Raw genomic sequence first — 14,915 nt, forward strand, 5'->3', positions numbered from 1 at the left:
AGGCTGTTCGCGCCCTTCTTGCAGGCTAGCTGAGATCTTATGTGCAGGCAGGTGACATGGATCAGGGTTAACGGACACATGTGCATCTCGTGGCGGATGGGCGCCATCTTCTAAGCAGGCCTCAGTGAGGCAGGTTCTAAGGTCGGCAAATTGAATGTCCATCCTCCGTCCCAGATCAGCAAGTAAGGCTTCGAAAGTTAGTTGGCTGTGCTCCATCCTATAAGTCGGATTATAGCTAGGCCCGTTGTACCCGGAGAACCGGGGGGGGTTAGATGGTGTATTATAGATTAGATGGTAGGCCGTCTCCTGATACGATTCATTCCAAGAAGTAAGAGTCCCAAATATGTAGGCTTTGTATAAGTAGATTACTCCGTTTGAGAATATAGTTATTTTACACTTCTGGGATGTCTGTAGTGAATCCTTAGGGTTTAAGCAGGCTGAAAGAGATTGTGCAGGATCCAGTGCTGGAGGCGGCCTAAAATAGTAACTGGCTAGGTCAGGTCCTGGGTGATTTTATTTGCTCATCTTAATTCAGTTCAGATCTACATAGTAAAGAGTAGTAGTTTGCTGCAGAAGGAGGATAAAACAAGAGCCATATAGTCTGTAAATCTTATAAATTATATTGATGGTCCCAGGAGCTTCATGAAAAGCGACCGATCATGGCCTCTTCTTAGCCACTCCCCCGATGCCAGAGACTTTTAATGAGACTGCTCAGGTTCAATGTTCAGGCAGTGCATGTGCCGGGGAAACAACTGGTTGTGGCAGATACACTATCCAGGCTCCCGCTGGCTGCTGCTGAAGAATCCTCCACAGAATTGGATGTGAAAGTGTATGTAGATTCAGTTCTGGCCTCTAAGTCCATTTCTTCAAGGAAACTGGAAGAGATAAAGAAAGAGACATATTTGGACACAGATCTGCAAGAAGTTATAAGGTACATAAAAGAAGGCTGGCCCGAGAGCCGGGCAGCCTGGATGTTTTTAAATGCTTACCAGCCAGAGAGGTCACAGCTCACGGAGCTGGAGGGGTTGGTGCTGTTCCAAGACCGCATTGTAATTCCTGTCAGCATGAGGAAAGAGATGTTAAACAGGATTCACGATGGCCACTTAGGCATTACAAAGTGCAGAGAAAGGGCAGCTACAGCTGTGTGGTGGCCTGGGATCAGCTCCGACATTGCAAATCACGTGTCTAAATGTGCCTTTTGCCGGGAACGCCGGCCTACTCAGAGAAGGGAGCCCTTGATGTCTACTCCGCTGCCTGCGGGGCCGTGGCAGAAAATAGCTGCTGATTTGTGTGAACTGCACGGGAAAAAGTTTCTTGTTGTGATCTACTACTATTCCAGGTATTTGGAAATTGCACCCCTGAATATCACAAGTCAGGCCGTTATCATTCGCCTGAAGAGCTTGTTCGCCCGCTGGGGCATTCCAATGGAGCTGGTGAGTAATAATGGTATGCAGTTCGCTTCTACAGAGTTCAGTGCTTTCATCAGGGAATATGATTTTGTACATTCCACGTCAAGTCCACATTATCCGCAGGCCAACGGAATGGCTGAAAGGGCAGTTCAAACTACAAAATTCATTCTAAAGCAATCTGAGCCGTACCTAGCCCTCTTGTCATACAGGGCGACGCCCATTCAAGCCACCGGGTTTAGCCCGGCACAGCTGATGCTAGGACGCCAGATTCGCACCACTTTACCCTCAGTGGGTGTCTTCAAGCTGCCTGGCCCTGTTCCTCGGGACGAAGTCCTTAGGAGGGATGAAGAGGCCAAAAAGGGTTATCGTTTCTTCTACGACAGGAGACATTCTGTCAGGCCTTTACAGGAACTGAAAGCGGGCCAAAGTGTCAGAATTAAACTGGATGATGAGAAGAAATGGAAGACGCCTGCTACGGTAGTGGGCCGCTATCCAGAACCAAGGTCTTACACAGTCCTTACAGAGGGAGGGATGGTTACACGCCGTAACCGAAGACATCTTCAGCCTGTACCTGAGAGTCTGGAACCGGATACCTCAGTACCACCGCCGGTGGGATCCCCTGTTCTTTTCCTCCAGCAGACTCTTGTTCACCATCTTCTGTATCAGAGGACAGTTCATGCAAAGTTACATCAAGCGGAAGAGTGGTGAAACTTCCGGCCCGATACAGGGACTGACTTTAGCTAGAACAGTGACCGGAAGTATGGGCAGAATAATCCCATGGTCACTGTGGACTAGGGTAGTCTACCCCGATGTCCAAGTCAGGATGTAATTTATTTGTTCATGTTTTCTAATCTATCTGTTTTTATAATGTTAAAAAACAAAAATGTTGTTGTATACCCTGTTGGTGTACCCTGTTATTTATTATATGCAAATGTATGCTTTGCCTTTGAAACAGGGGAAGATGTGATGAGAGCAGGATGTGATGTCACTAGTATGTGGGCGGGGCTTAGGTCCGGTGTCTGTGTCGCAGTTAGTTTAGTACAATCAACCTGTCTGGATGTGTATTGCTATGCTCTGTAATAAAATAGAGTTGTACCATCATTGCTGTGTCCTGCATATGTCCTGCATCTCATGACAGTGTTTACTTGCAGTATTTTACACATTACCAAAAGACATGATTTTTAACATCTTTGCAGGATTTAACATCAGTTCAGAGCAGCAATTCACTACCAGGAGCTGAGGATATCTGCTGAGCCAATAACAAAAGGCATTTATGTGTAGCCACCAATCAGCAGCTAGCTTCCAGTAGTGTATTGCCGTTTCTGAGCATACCTAGATATGCTTTTCAGGAAAGAATACCAAAACAATTAAGTAAAATTGACATCAGAAATAAAAAAGGCTCTTAAAATGATATGAATCATGAGGGCACTGTACTGATCAAAGTTTAAAGAATTTTTTTTTTTATTTTGTTGTTTTTATGTTTGTGGGGCATGCTGATGTGCACCAATAGAGATGGAGTTTTCCTTATCAGCCAATGAGCTTCAATCCCACAGACCAATACTGCACAAGTAGAATTTTTAAGGATTCCAGAGTGATTGTTTACTGTCCTCTTATCCACATGTTTATTGTGTGTGTGTGTATATGTGTAAGTATATATATATATATATATATATATATATATACACATATATATATACACACACACGCAGTGCTTTTTTGGTATAAAAAAAAATGTCAATACTCAATGATGTGCCTCGGTGCTCTGAACCCTCAGCATCCGCCTTAGTGCGGCTCCTGACAACTTTTAAAATGTTTTTTTACAGTGTGCACTGATTTGCATATTAAAATGTCACAGGGACTGTGTACATATGTGATTTTTATTTACCCCTTGGAGGCCCAGAACATATAGGGAAAAAACATTAAAGTAGTGATTGCCAGTACAAAACAACACATATTTATGCCCACACTACACTTAAGGTTAGGGTTGCCACCAAGCCTGTGTTTTACCAATATGGCTAGTATTTTTAAGGTTCAGGTAGGTCAAAGTTGAAAATAATAATCTAATTTAGAAATAAAGATGCTATCAAACTTCCATGTGTGTTGGAATCTAGTTATACAGACCGTTATAACAGCCTAGTGGTCCTTTGCAGTATCATAATAAAACTATTAAAAAGCCTGTAAGTTTCAATGCTAAAAAATATCAAAATAAAACAACAGCAGTTATTTTAAAGATTTTTGCGTTCTGGTGTGAATAAATTCCAATTCCTTCAGACAGAACAGAAATAAACCAATTGTTTGCTAAAGAGAGCTTCAAAGGATTGCTACAGATTTTGCTAAAGCAGGGAAATTGGTTAAAATGGGTAAATGTTTTTTTTATTACAAAATCTGCTTGTTGATAATGACTTTTATAGTTAAGCAATTGAATAGAGGAAACAGGCTATAGATGGAGGTTGTATACACAAATGTGAGGAAAATAAAGTAATCCCTTTTTTGAGATAGAGAGCTGCGTGTGTTGCAAGGGATTGTAATGTAGTGCTCTGCAGCATAAAATAAAGTTAACCTATAATGTGAGGGATCAAGTGAACATAAATTGGAATGTTTGTCAGTTGAAGTTAGCATTTTTATTTTGCCATCATTTCAGACTCCCATAATTAAATGTACACTATAAATAAATAATCATATTTTTCCTCAGCTAAAGCAAGCCCTGGACGGCACCTATGCAAGGGAAGGGCATTTGACCCCTGTATAGGTCAACAAGAGGGATAGGTTGGTGGAGCTAGGAGGAGACAGGTGGGACTTATGAAGAAGGGATAAAAACGGTGGGGGTGGCCAAAAAGAGCGCCAAAAAGTTGGAGAGAGAGGGTATGTGTGGAAGAAAGCTTGCTTTGTTGCACACTTACCTAGTCACATAATGGCAGTGAATCCGGACCTGGTTGCGGCGGTGACGGCCTTGGCCCAAGCCAGAGGCGCAGAATGGGTGATGGAGCAGCTCTGGAGGGTAGGAGCAGCTCCGGTAGCAGAGGAGACGACAAGAGACAGGACAGCACAGCCTCCTGGGGCCAGGCCGTCAGGAAGGCCAGACCGCCGGAAAGGCTGAGCCCGGAGCTGGGGGGCAGGACTGGTATGAGAGGCCTAAGCCTGCGGAAAGGGAGTGGCAGAGGGACATTTCCTAGGAGGCCCATTGGATGACCAGCAGGGAGCTTAATGCCAGAGAGGCCCGCTGCGGGGGCTGGACCGGCACTGGTGGAGGAGGCAGCTTCAGGAGGAGGAACTGGAGGTGGCACCACCCGCCATGCGGGAGGAAGGCTGGGGAGACCGCCAAAGGAGAAGACTCAGCCGCCGGCTGGGGCTGCTGGTAGAGGTGAGGCGGGGAAATGTGCTGGAGACATTAGGTGTCAACGGCTGTGGTGGTAGGCGGGGGCCTGTCAAAGGGAGGCGCATGTATGGCTAGGCCTTAGAGAGAGGTGAAGCGCAGGCCGCACAGGGTGTCGGGCTGGAGCGGGCGGGTTTTAGTGGTGGGTTGGTTTTCGATGGGGGCGGGGGAGCGGAGCTGGGGCCTTTTGGGGTGGTTCTGTACAGTGGCAGCATGGCTGCATTGGGCCCAGTTTAATGAGACCAGGGCCTGGCTTGGGGGGCATATAGGGCTAATGCAGTGGGAAGGCAGGGGGTGCTGGGTAGGTATGGGGGATTTTGTGGGAATTGTGCAAGGGGTGGGGCCTGTGCCAAGTGGGGGAAAGGGGGGAGGTTTACAAGGGTGCAGGGATGGCAGGAATTTGATTTAGGGGGGGTGGCAGTGAAAGGATATGGGGAACCCAAGTGTTTGCAGGTGCTGGATATGTGGGGATAGGGGATTGCAGGTCCCAGGTTCGCATGGGTTGGAGTCAGGGAGATAGGTGATGTGAGGTGGTCCCCCCCCTTTGTGAAGCTATGGGGAGGGTGAGGGTTAGTTCAATGGGCGCTCATAGGGGGTCCATGTGGGCAGCTAAAGCTAGGGTCCTGTATCCATCGGCTGGACCAATGTGGTCCCCCCAGCCCCCCCTTCTGCTGCCCCCCTTTCTCCCCTCCTCCCCCCTGTGGGTCCTTGCGTGTGGGGGGGAAAGGGTGGCGGGTGGTCTGTGGGGGTTTTTGGAATAATTCAATGATGGAGGCTGTATCCCCCCTCCCTTCTCTCCTTCCTTGGTCTTCCAGAGATACCTGGAACCAGTGACGGCAGGCCTGCCAGGTGGGCGACGCCTCCTGAAGAGCTGGACTTCAATAACATGGACACCATATTTCTAGGGGATTCCTACAACGAATTTGAGGAAGAAGGGCATGGAGGGGTAAAGGAAGCTAGACCAAGTACGGCAGACCAGGTGGGGATATGAGGGCTTTGGCGCAATTGTTGCAGTTGTGGTCACCTGGTGCTGCCGGGAGCATGGGGGGCAGATGGGAATCCTGCTCAGGGCAAGGAAAGGAGGCACCGGAGGGAGGACAGCAGGGTCGGGACGTGTACAGGATGGTCTGGTTTGGCCGGTTCTGAAATTATGTTTCCTTCACAGGCTGGAGGGGAGGACGGCCCCAGAAGTGGGGGCCAAGGATCCGGCGGGGCTGGAAGCAGTAGACAGTGAGCGAGGTCCCGCTCGCCAGTGGATGCCTGGAGGGGTAGAGCCACGCACACATCACAAACCTGGGGAAGGCTGGACAGGTCTCCCAGAAGGAGGAGTAAACCAGAAAGGACAAGGGATCAACAGAGAGCATGTTCGTCTGGGCACCACAGGGATACAAGCAGGAGATCTGAAGTACAGCCGGAGGAGAGGGCCAGGATGGTGGAGGCCGGGGAGCTGGAGGGCAGGGGCGGCAGCAGTTTGGGACCTGCTACGGCAACTTCTACAGCAGGTGAGGTGCCAGGGACTGGGGCTAACACTTCTGTGAATAGTAATGCAGGGGCTGCAAGTGGGGTCTGAATTTGGTGTTGTTGAAGGGGTTAAAAGAATTGGTGGCTCAGGTGGAAAAACAATGTAGCGAAGGGGGGGTGGCTGGAGTGTGGGGACAGCAAGGGGTCCAAAGCTCAGGGGGGGGGGGCATTATTAAGGTGTCTGAGGTAGCCTTGAGCAGGCCATGTTTGTGCACAATTGGGCCTTTGGGCATCCATCTGACGCAAGGGATTAAGGAGAAGATTTGGAAGAGGGAGTTTTTGGAGATCTTTTCATTGCTTCCTCTTGAGCAGTTTGTGGAGATTAAGGAGGACCCAAAGGTAGAGCAAGGGAAGAAGGAGGAAGAGGAGCACAAAAAGGACTTTTGGCAATTGGTCGCGGGCCTTTTGTATCCTGGCTAGTGTGACCGCAGGGAAGTTCCCGGAACAAGGCTATGCATTGCTTTGTTATTTCAATGAGATTTCAGCAGCATACCGTACATATGGTGGCATGGCATGGTGGCGGTATGATGAGCAGTTTCAGAAGCAGATAGCTGTGTGCCCGGACATGAAGTGGGATGATCGGGACATGGGGATATGGTTGGAGATGATGACACCCCTTCATGGTGAGCAGTTCTTTCGTGGGGCAGGAGCAAGCACTGGTGGGGTCGGAACAAACACAGCAGTGGCGTTCAGAAAAGGGCTGTGTTTCCAGTTTCATGACGGCCAATGTCGGTTCGGCGGGGCATGTAAGTATAAGCATGAGTGCTTGGGTTGTGGGGGAGTGCACGCATACTCTAAGTGTTTCGAGTGGGGGCGAATGCCAGCTAGGGCAGGGGACATGGCTGTACAGGGCCCGGACGCCGGTGAAGGTCGTAAGGATGGTGCCGTGGTTAGACCAGTATGCTAGGGGGGTCTCGAGGGAGGTAGATGCGGAAATGCTGTTGACAGGTTTTAGCTCTGGGTTTTGGATTCCATTCAAGGAGGGGGCGGGGTCCAGAGCGTCCAGAAATTTAAAATCAGTGAGGGAATTCACGGAGATTGTAAGGGATTAGTTGATTAAAGAGGTTTCATTAGGTAGGGTGGCGGGTCCATTTAAGGTGCTTCCTTTGGCTAATCTGAGGGTTTCGCCGTTAGGGGTAGTTCCAAAAAAATCCCCGGGTCAGTATAGGATGATCCACCATCTGTCTTATCCAAAAGGGGCTTCTGTGAATGATGGGATTGATCCTGAGTTGGCGGCAGTTTGTTATGCATCGTTCGATAAGGCGGTGGGTTTGGTTCGGACAGCAGGTAGTGGGGCGTTGTTGGCTAAAGTTGATGTTTAGGTGGTGTTTTGCCTGTTGCACCCCAGATGTCATCGCTTGTTAGGTTGTTTTTTTGACGATTCGTATTTTGTAGATTTGTGCCTGCCGATGGGGTGTTCGATGATCTGCTCATATTTTGAAAAATTTAGTTGTTTTGTAGAATGGGTTGTGAGACAGCAGGCGGGTTTGAGGTCATTGGTCCATTATTTGGACAATTTTCTATTTCTAATGGGCCTGGATGGGTCGCGGGACTGTGAGCACCTCATGGCAGCATTCATGAGAGTAGCAAGGTATTTTGGTATCCCAGTGGCGGGAGATAAGACGGATGGCCCGACATCGTGCCTAAGTTTTTTGGGTATTGAAATTGATTCAGTCAGGATGGAATGTAGGTTGCCGGAGGAAAAAAATAGTTGATTTGGTGGAGACGATTGAAGGGGCACTGGGGAAGCAGAAGCTCAAATTAAGGGATCTCTAGTCGTTGATTGGGACACTTAATTTTGCATGTAAGTTCATTCCGGTGGGAAGGAGCCTTTTCACCAAATTCGATTAAAGAAAGAGCTCATGGAGGATTTGAAAGTTTGGTGGGATTTCTTGAGGGAGTTTAACGGGAGGGCTTTGGTCCAGGAGGAAGGGATACGGGATTCGGATCTTCATTTGTTCACAGATGCTTCACGGGCCATTGGTTTTGGGGCTCATCTGAATGGCAGGTGGTGCGTGGGACAGTAGCCGGAGAGGTGGGCTGAATTGGGTTTCACTAAGAATCTGGTGCTACTGGAACTGCTCCCGCTAGTGGTGGCGTTGCATGTCTGGCCACATTTGTTGTCCAACAAAAGAGTGACATTCCATTCTGATAATATGGGGGTAGTGATGGCTCTGAACAGATTGTCAGCATTGTCACCTCCTGTGGTTCAGTTGTTAAGAATATTTGTACTGAAATGAATGCAATGCAATGTTTTGTTTAGAGCTGTACATGTTCGGGGAAGCAAAATGAGGTTGCTGATGCTCTTTACCGTTTGCAGTGGGACCGGTTACGTCGTTTGGCTCCAGATACAGATACAGATTGTATCTTAAAACAGAGAATAGCTAAGAAGACAGTGCAGGGAGAGGAGGAGGTAGAAGACCTCCTCCTCTCCCTGCACTCTCTTCTTAGCTATTCTGTGTTTTAAGATACAATCTGTAAATTCCATTGAATTGGTCAGCATTGCTTTAGACTTGATAAAGGAAGGAACTCTTCCGAAAGCTTGTCAACTTATAAATGTATAGTTAGTCCAATAAAAAAAGTATCATTGCTCAATGCAATAATCTTGTTATTTTGAGATATATATATATATATATATATATATATATATATATATATATATATATATATATATATATATCTGGAAAGCAGTAAACACAAACATACATTCCAGAGGTTTCAGAGGACTATATATCAATGCTTTATATCCTCATATAAACCAGGTAGGTTTGATAAAAACTTTAATTGCTGCTGATAGTCAATCTGCAGCAATTAAAGTTTTTAGCAAACCTGCCTGGATTATATGAGTAGATAAAGTATTACAAACAATGACACTGGTACTGCTGCTACCTTATACCATAGGCAGTTAACATAGAAAGCACATGTCCCAACCCCCTACCTTCCTTGACAGCTCTCTGGGCAGCTTTCACTGACAAACATCACAGCTAGGGTTGCCACCTTTTGCCTAGAAGATTCCTAGACACTTTCTAAATGGGGGTAGAGGGGGCGTGGCTTGGGGCGTGGCTTCGCGCAGCTTCGCGCAGCTTCAAATTCAATATGAAATCAATTTATATATATATATATATATGCCGCAGCCAGTACATTACATGAGAACACCCTGACTAAGAGCACAATGTGACCCTGTGGTATAAGAAGCTAGTCTCCAGGTAACAGGTTTGTAAATTGTACCTCTGTGCTGTGCTGTTAGTTAGGGGACTGGCATGGCTGCACACACCTCTGCTGTTTGACTGTTTGTCTCTTTAGATGGCGCTAATAAATCTGTGCATCACAGCTGCGCAGCGCAGCGATGGATGGGTGTGACCCTCCTCTGCCCCCTCCCTCCCACATACTCCAGGCTCCGTCTCTCCTCCCGGGCTAGGTGCTCACTGCTGCGCCAGGGGAGCTCTCTTAGCCCAGGGTATTTGACAATCGTTCCAGGACACGGGACATACAGTCCCAGACCGGGACTGTCCCGGTGAAACCGGGGCAGGTGGCAACCCTAATCACAGCCCAGTATTTAGGATCCCACATCAAGCAGCAGCAAGTCCGGTCACTGTAGAGAGCAGGGAAACTTTAGGTTAAATGTGGGAAAGAAAGTTAGCCCTCTTCAAAAACACTCCTGCTGCTTAATCTTTAGAACGAGTTTCCTGGAGGTTTCCCCTAGGGTTATACTTCACCTCCATTCTGATCATCAGCCCTTTGGCAAGCAATGCTTGTAGAGTTGCCATTCCCACTTAAGTTCCAAAAAGGGATATGAAACCCCAAACTGTCCTTTGTGATTCAAACAGAGCATGTGATTTTAAAACAGTTTCCAATTTACTTCTATTATCAAAATTGCTTTGTTCCATGGTATTTTATGTTGAAGTGATATCTAGGTAGACATTTGGAGCACTACATGTCAGGAAATAGTGCTGTCATCTAGTGCTCTTACAAATTAATTATAAATTAAATCATATTAAAAGTTTTTTAGTTTAAAAATGTGATATGACTTTTATTTTGTAATGTTTTATTAAGCAAATGAGATCAAGTGAACTGAGCAAACAGCCACATTATGTCATTTGAAACAGACAATATATGGAATCTGAGAAGTTAAAAAAATCTTTTAAAATCTGCCAGAAAAGTGTTTTTGGTATTGATTGAACTGAGGTGTTCGAAATGTCCCCATGCAAGGAACAAGGGAAGTTTTCATACTACAAATCCACTTGTATATCTCCCAACATTTGAGCCTAGGTTACCGTTCCCTTTAAAGTGAAGGAAAAGTTTTCTCTTTCTGTAAACATTATTTTATCTATCACCTTGCAAAATGCACAGTCGCTAACTTTGTTTTTTTTTAACCTAACATATTTCTTTTAAAAATATATTTTGTTCTACCCGACAGTTCTGTTCCAAGCTCCGCCCACCATCAATTTCCTCTCTCTTTAGCTTATAACGTATAGAGCGTTCCCACCCGCTCTATACGTGCCTACAATGCTCGTGCCCGGCTTCGTAAAATACAGCGCATGCGCAAAACATCCAGAATCTCACATAATGCGCATGCGTTAATGCCCTTTTGCATTACAAATAGCAAGCGTCATGCAAGCGTCATTGATCTCGGCAACGCGCTTGGTTTTCAATGGAGAGGAAGTAACCTAACGCATGCGCAGAGCTTTAGAGATTGCGGTGACGTCAAATGACGGCCGTCTAACGGCCAGGAAGTCAATTGGCCAGAAACTCAACGTGACCAAGAAGCTGGGAAAAAAAAAAAAACGGGTTGAATCTAACGCTTGTAAGATTGCTGCTAATAAATTAAAAAACTAATAATAGAGATACATTTTAAGATTTTGATGAATGAAAGTACCATTGATTTTTGCTGTATTGCAGATAAGTGCACAGTAATACAGCTAAGTTTACCTTCCCTTTAAGGTTTGTATGCGTGCGTGCAAACACCTTTTTCCCAGACAGTGCACAATCCTTTTAAAAGAGTGCACTGCACAGGAATTGCAGTACTTTTTCTCTAAATTAGATTATTTATGAAGAAGCTTATCTATGCCTCTGCATATTGTTACATGGTGTCTTTTAGCATGAAAAGATCATAAATATATCATAAAATGTAAATTGAAAAAGGAATCGCTATAGCGGATCATGTCCGTCTGCACAATGATAAATGGACCCCCAAGAGAACAAAGCAAATTTGATAACAGAAGTATATTGGAAAGTTGTTTAAAATTGCATGTTCTATCTGAATCAGGAAAGTTTAATTTTGACTTTACTGTCCCTTTAATTTCAGGGCTTCAAATTTAATTTGAGTTTGAGTGTTGTTTGAGTTTCTCCAAATGTAAAGATCTATTGTTTTATATGAGCAAATTATCTATTATTTTTATCTAATCTGCAAATTAATTCATGGAAGCTAAACATCTGTTAATAATTCTTAATTATTTATAATATTCAATATTATAATAAAATAATTTATTATACTAATTTATACTATGTAATAATTTGTGTGTGTGTCTGTGTGTGGTTAATACTGTCTGTGATTATTTGTGTGTGTCTGTGTGTGCGCGAGAGAAAGAGAATGTGAGATAGTGTGTGAGTGCATGGGGCCGATTTTTCAAATGTCTGTCGGACATGATCCTGAAGACTCGCGCGGAATCAGGGGCCATTTGGCACTTGATAAATCAGCCCCAAAGAGTGTGTGAGTGTGAGAAAGGGTGAATGACTGTGAGAGTGTGTGTGTGTGAGAGATTGTGTATGATAAATCTCGTGTGTGTGTGAGAGTGTCTGTGTGTGAGAGAATATGTGTAAGTATATCCGATAATATATAAAACAAAATCTCTCATACCTGTATTGATTGAACCAATTTATTTTCTACGTAAGTTAGCAAAGTTAATGCGCTAAGTGTGTGTGTGAGGGAGAATGTTTGTGTGATAGAGAGTGTGAGAGTGTGCATGTGTGAGAGAATGTGACTCTGTAAGAGAGTGTGAGTATGCGTGTGACTGAGTATATGAGATAGAGAGAAAGTTGGTGTGTAAGAGAGAGAGTATGTGAATACATTTGAGCACGTTTGTGTGTGTTATTACCTTTACAACATTTTCAAGTTTGACTGCACTCAAGAATAAAAAGCGCACAGGTGCAAATTTTTGCTCACAATTCTCAAACTAATTAGAGGGAACACAGGCCTAGGTATTATGGACTCAAGAAGTTGAGGGTGGTGGTCACTTTTTTGTGGGCAGGGCTGTGTCGGAGGGTTTTGTGGATTAGGATTGCCAATTTTTTTTAAAAGAGAATAAGTGAGTTTAACGAATCAACAAATTTCACATAGAAAATCAATAAATTTTACAGTAGTTACAAAAACAAAACAAAACATTTTTTTTACATATGATACATTTTGATACAACAAAATTCTTCATATAAAGGTACATCATCTTCTGACAAACAGTCAAGCCTAATACTTTTAACAACCATCTGGAAATCCATGAACTCTATTTCTCATTTAAGGCACTGTGGAAGTAAAGACATTAAACTGCCAGATACATTGAAATTATTAACTAAATAAACTAAAATAGTAAATAATAGTACAAGAGTACAATATTAATTAAATGCTTGGAATGAAGATTTTACATTTTGTAAAAAAAAAGGAGAAAAATAATCTAAGGGCAGATAAATACGGGCGCTTAGGAGACTAAATAAGTTTGGGTAAATAAGGGAGATCCCTGAAAATAAGGGGGGGGGTTCGCAACCCAAGCTGGGATAGTGAGTGGGACTGTGGGCTTGTCTGTGCGGTCAGTGGGCGTGTCTGTTTGAGTTGTAGGCATGTCTGGGCAAGTTGTGGGTGGGGCTAAGGGAAATTTGACAAATCAGACATACGGCTGTCTCAGAAGAACAGCGGGAGAGAATTAGGGACTGTTTCTATTAAATAGGTATAGTTGGGAGGTCTGCGCTTGAAAAGTGTATAAAATATAGGTTCTTGAACTGTAATAGGCTTTTTATATATACAAAACGCATGCAATAACAAAGAATGCACTTAAACAATGGTATTTTGACTGATTGCAATACACCCCTATGTTACTTATTATCCCAGTTTTAAAGTCAATAGTGGAAAAAGAGCTTCTATAAAGGCACCAATTTATACATCATTTTATATTCACTGGCAGGTTGGTTTGCTTAGGCGGTGCAAAGACATGACAGGTTAAAATATCTTTGTCTCATAGCTCTTGAAAATACATTTCATGTTGTGTGGAGAGGGATGATATTTAGTTATAAAATCTTAAATGAACCCCTTATTACCACAGATACCCAATAACACAACAAGATATACCCACTAATACCATGCTAACCAGTTTTCCTTTTACGTCAATAGAAACTCATTTATTGTTTATCTTTTTGTATCTAAAATTTGTTCTTTATTTATAGATCCTAAAATTCTTAGTACATACCAGCTGGAGATCTGGAGTTACAAACTGCTGAAGAGCACGTAAGAATGAGACTGAACTGTCTTCCACTTTAGCACTGCAAGACAAAAAGATAGATATTATTATATATTAGTATTTATATTACAGTAAAATTGGAAAATGTAATATAAGTCAAGGGATTTGAATAATATATAGAGGCAGAAATCTTAAATAACCTTTTTTTAAATAGTGCCTAATTCTATGTTAAACTTGTTTTGGTATTGACCTGTTCCGCATAATCCCAGCACTGATCTCAGCATATACAGGGAAATGGACTGATGCATATGTCTGAGTGTAACTGAGGCGTGTGTGCAGTCTGTATGCCCCAGTCACATTCTCAATAGTCCACGTCTGCCAATTGTCCTGCAGGACAGTCACAGATTGGGGGCTCTATCCATGCTACTATACTCCTTTTTATACAAATTTCTTGGTGCCCATTGAAAGCATTACTCTGTCAATGGAACCCCCATAACCCAATACAATGTGTTCTGAATCCACCAATGGAATATCTTCCCATGAATCACCCATATCACAACTCTTATTTACGATCATGAAGAGGCAGAGATCCAAGTTATTGTTCATAAGATCTTAAAGCAGCCCATGTATCCACAGTTCCCATATAGAAAGAATGTGTATACTTATCAGCAATAGTTATGAAAAAGTTGCTTGCAGACTGTGTGCCACAGCAATTTCCTTACTTTGCTTACTCACATTTCGCCCCGCAGTTCCTTGCAGTGGGGGATATGTCAGGGCTTGTTTTTTTTTCACATACTGTAAGTTCCGGTAAGAAGCTAAGCATTAGCTGGGAGTGACCTAGTAAAGGGCAACTGAGGTCGAGAAGTGGATAATAATGTATATCACCTGTCAGCAGGTTGCCAAACATCCAGGAAAAACTTTCCTCACCTCCAAGTCATTTGAAGTAAAACATAACTTATTTAAAAGCATGAAATAAAATGTACAGACCTGGATTTTTCTGATAAAGTACTGTGTACTGTTTAAATACCTCCGACCCCTGTAGTGTGTCACCACCCTGTATTGCGTCACTAGGTGCGTTTCGCCATAGCTTTATTTATAGTGACTATCACAGTACTTTATCAGAAAAATCCAGGTATGTACATTTTATTTCATGCCATTAAATAAAAGTTA

At 43.9% G+C, this 14,915-nt stretch overlaps 1 protein-coding gene across 1 annotated transcript in view; it reads right to left on the bottom strand.

Moving 5' to 3' along the window:
- Window positions 1-14,915, bottom strand: part of PIWIL4 (piwi like RNA-mediated gene silencing 4) — a 684,822-nt gene that overhangs the window by 242,689 nt on the left and 427,218 nt on the right. Inside the window, exon 12 of the mRNA XM_053705591.1 lies at window positions 13,755-13,827. Coding sequence (XP_053561566.1) covers window positions 13,755-13,827 — 73 coding nt within the window. The remainder of the gene's footprint in view (window positions 1-13,754; window positions 13,828-14,915) is intronic.

Source organism: Bombina bombina, chromosome 3 (assembly GCF_027579735.1).
Source record: "Bombina bombina isolate aBomBom1 chromosome 3, aBomBom1.pri, whole genome shotgun sequence".
NCBI classification, from domain to species: Eukaryota; Metazoa; Chordata; class Amphibia; order Anura; family Bombinatoridae; genus Bombina; species Bombina bombina.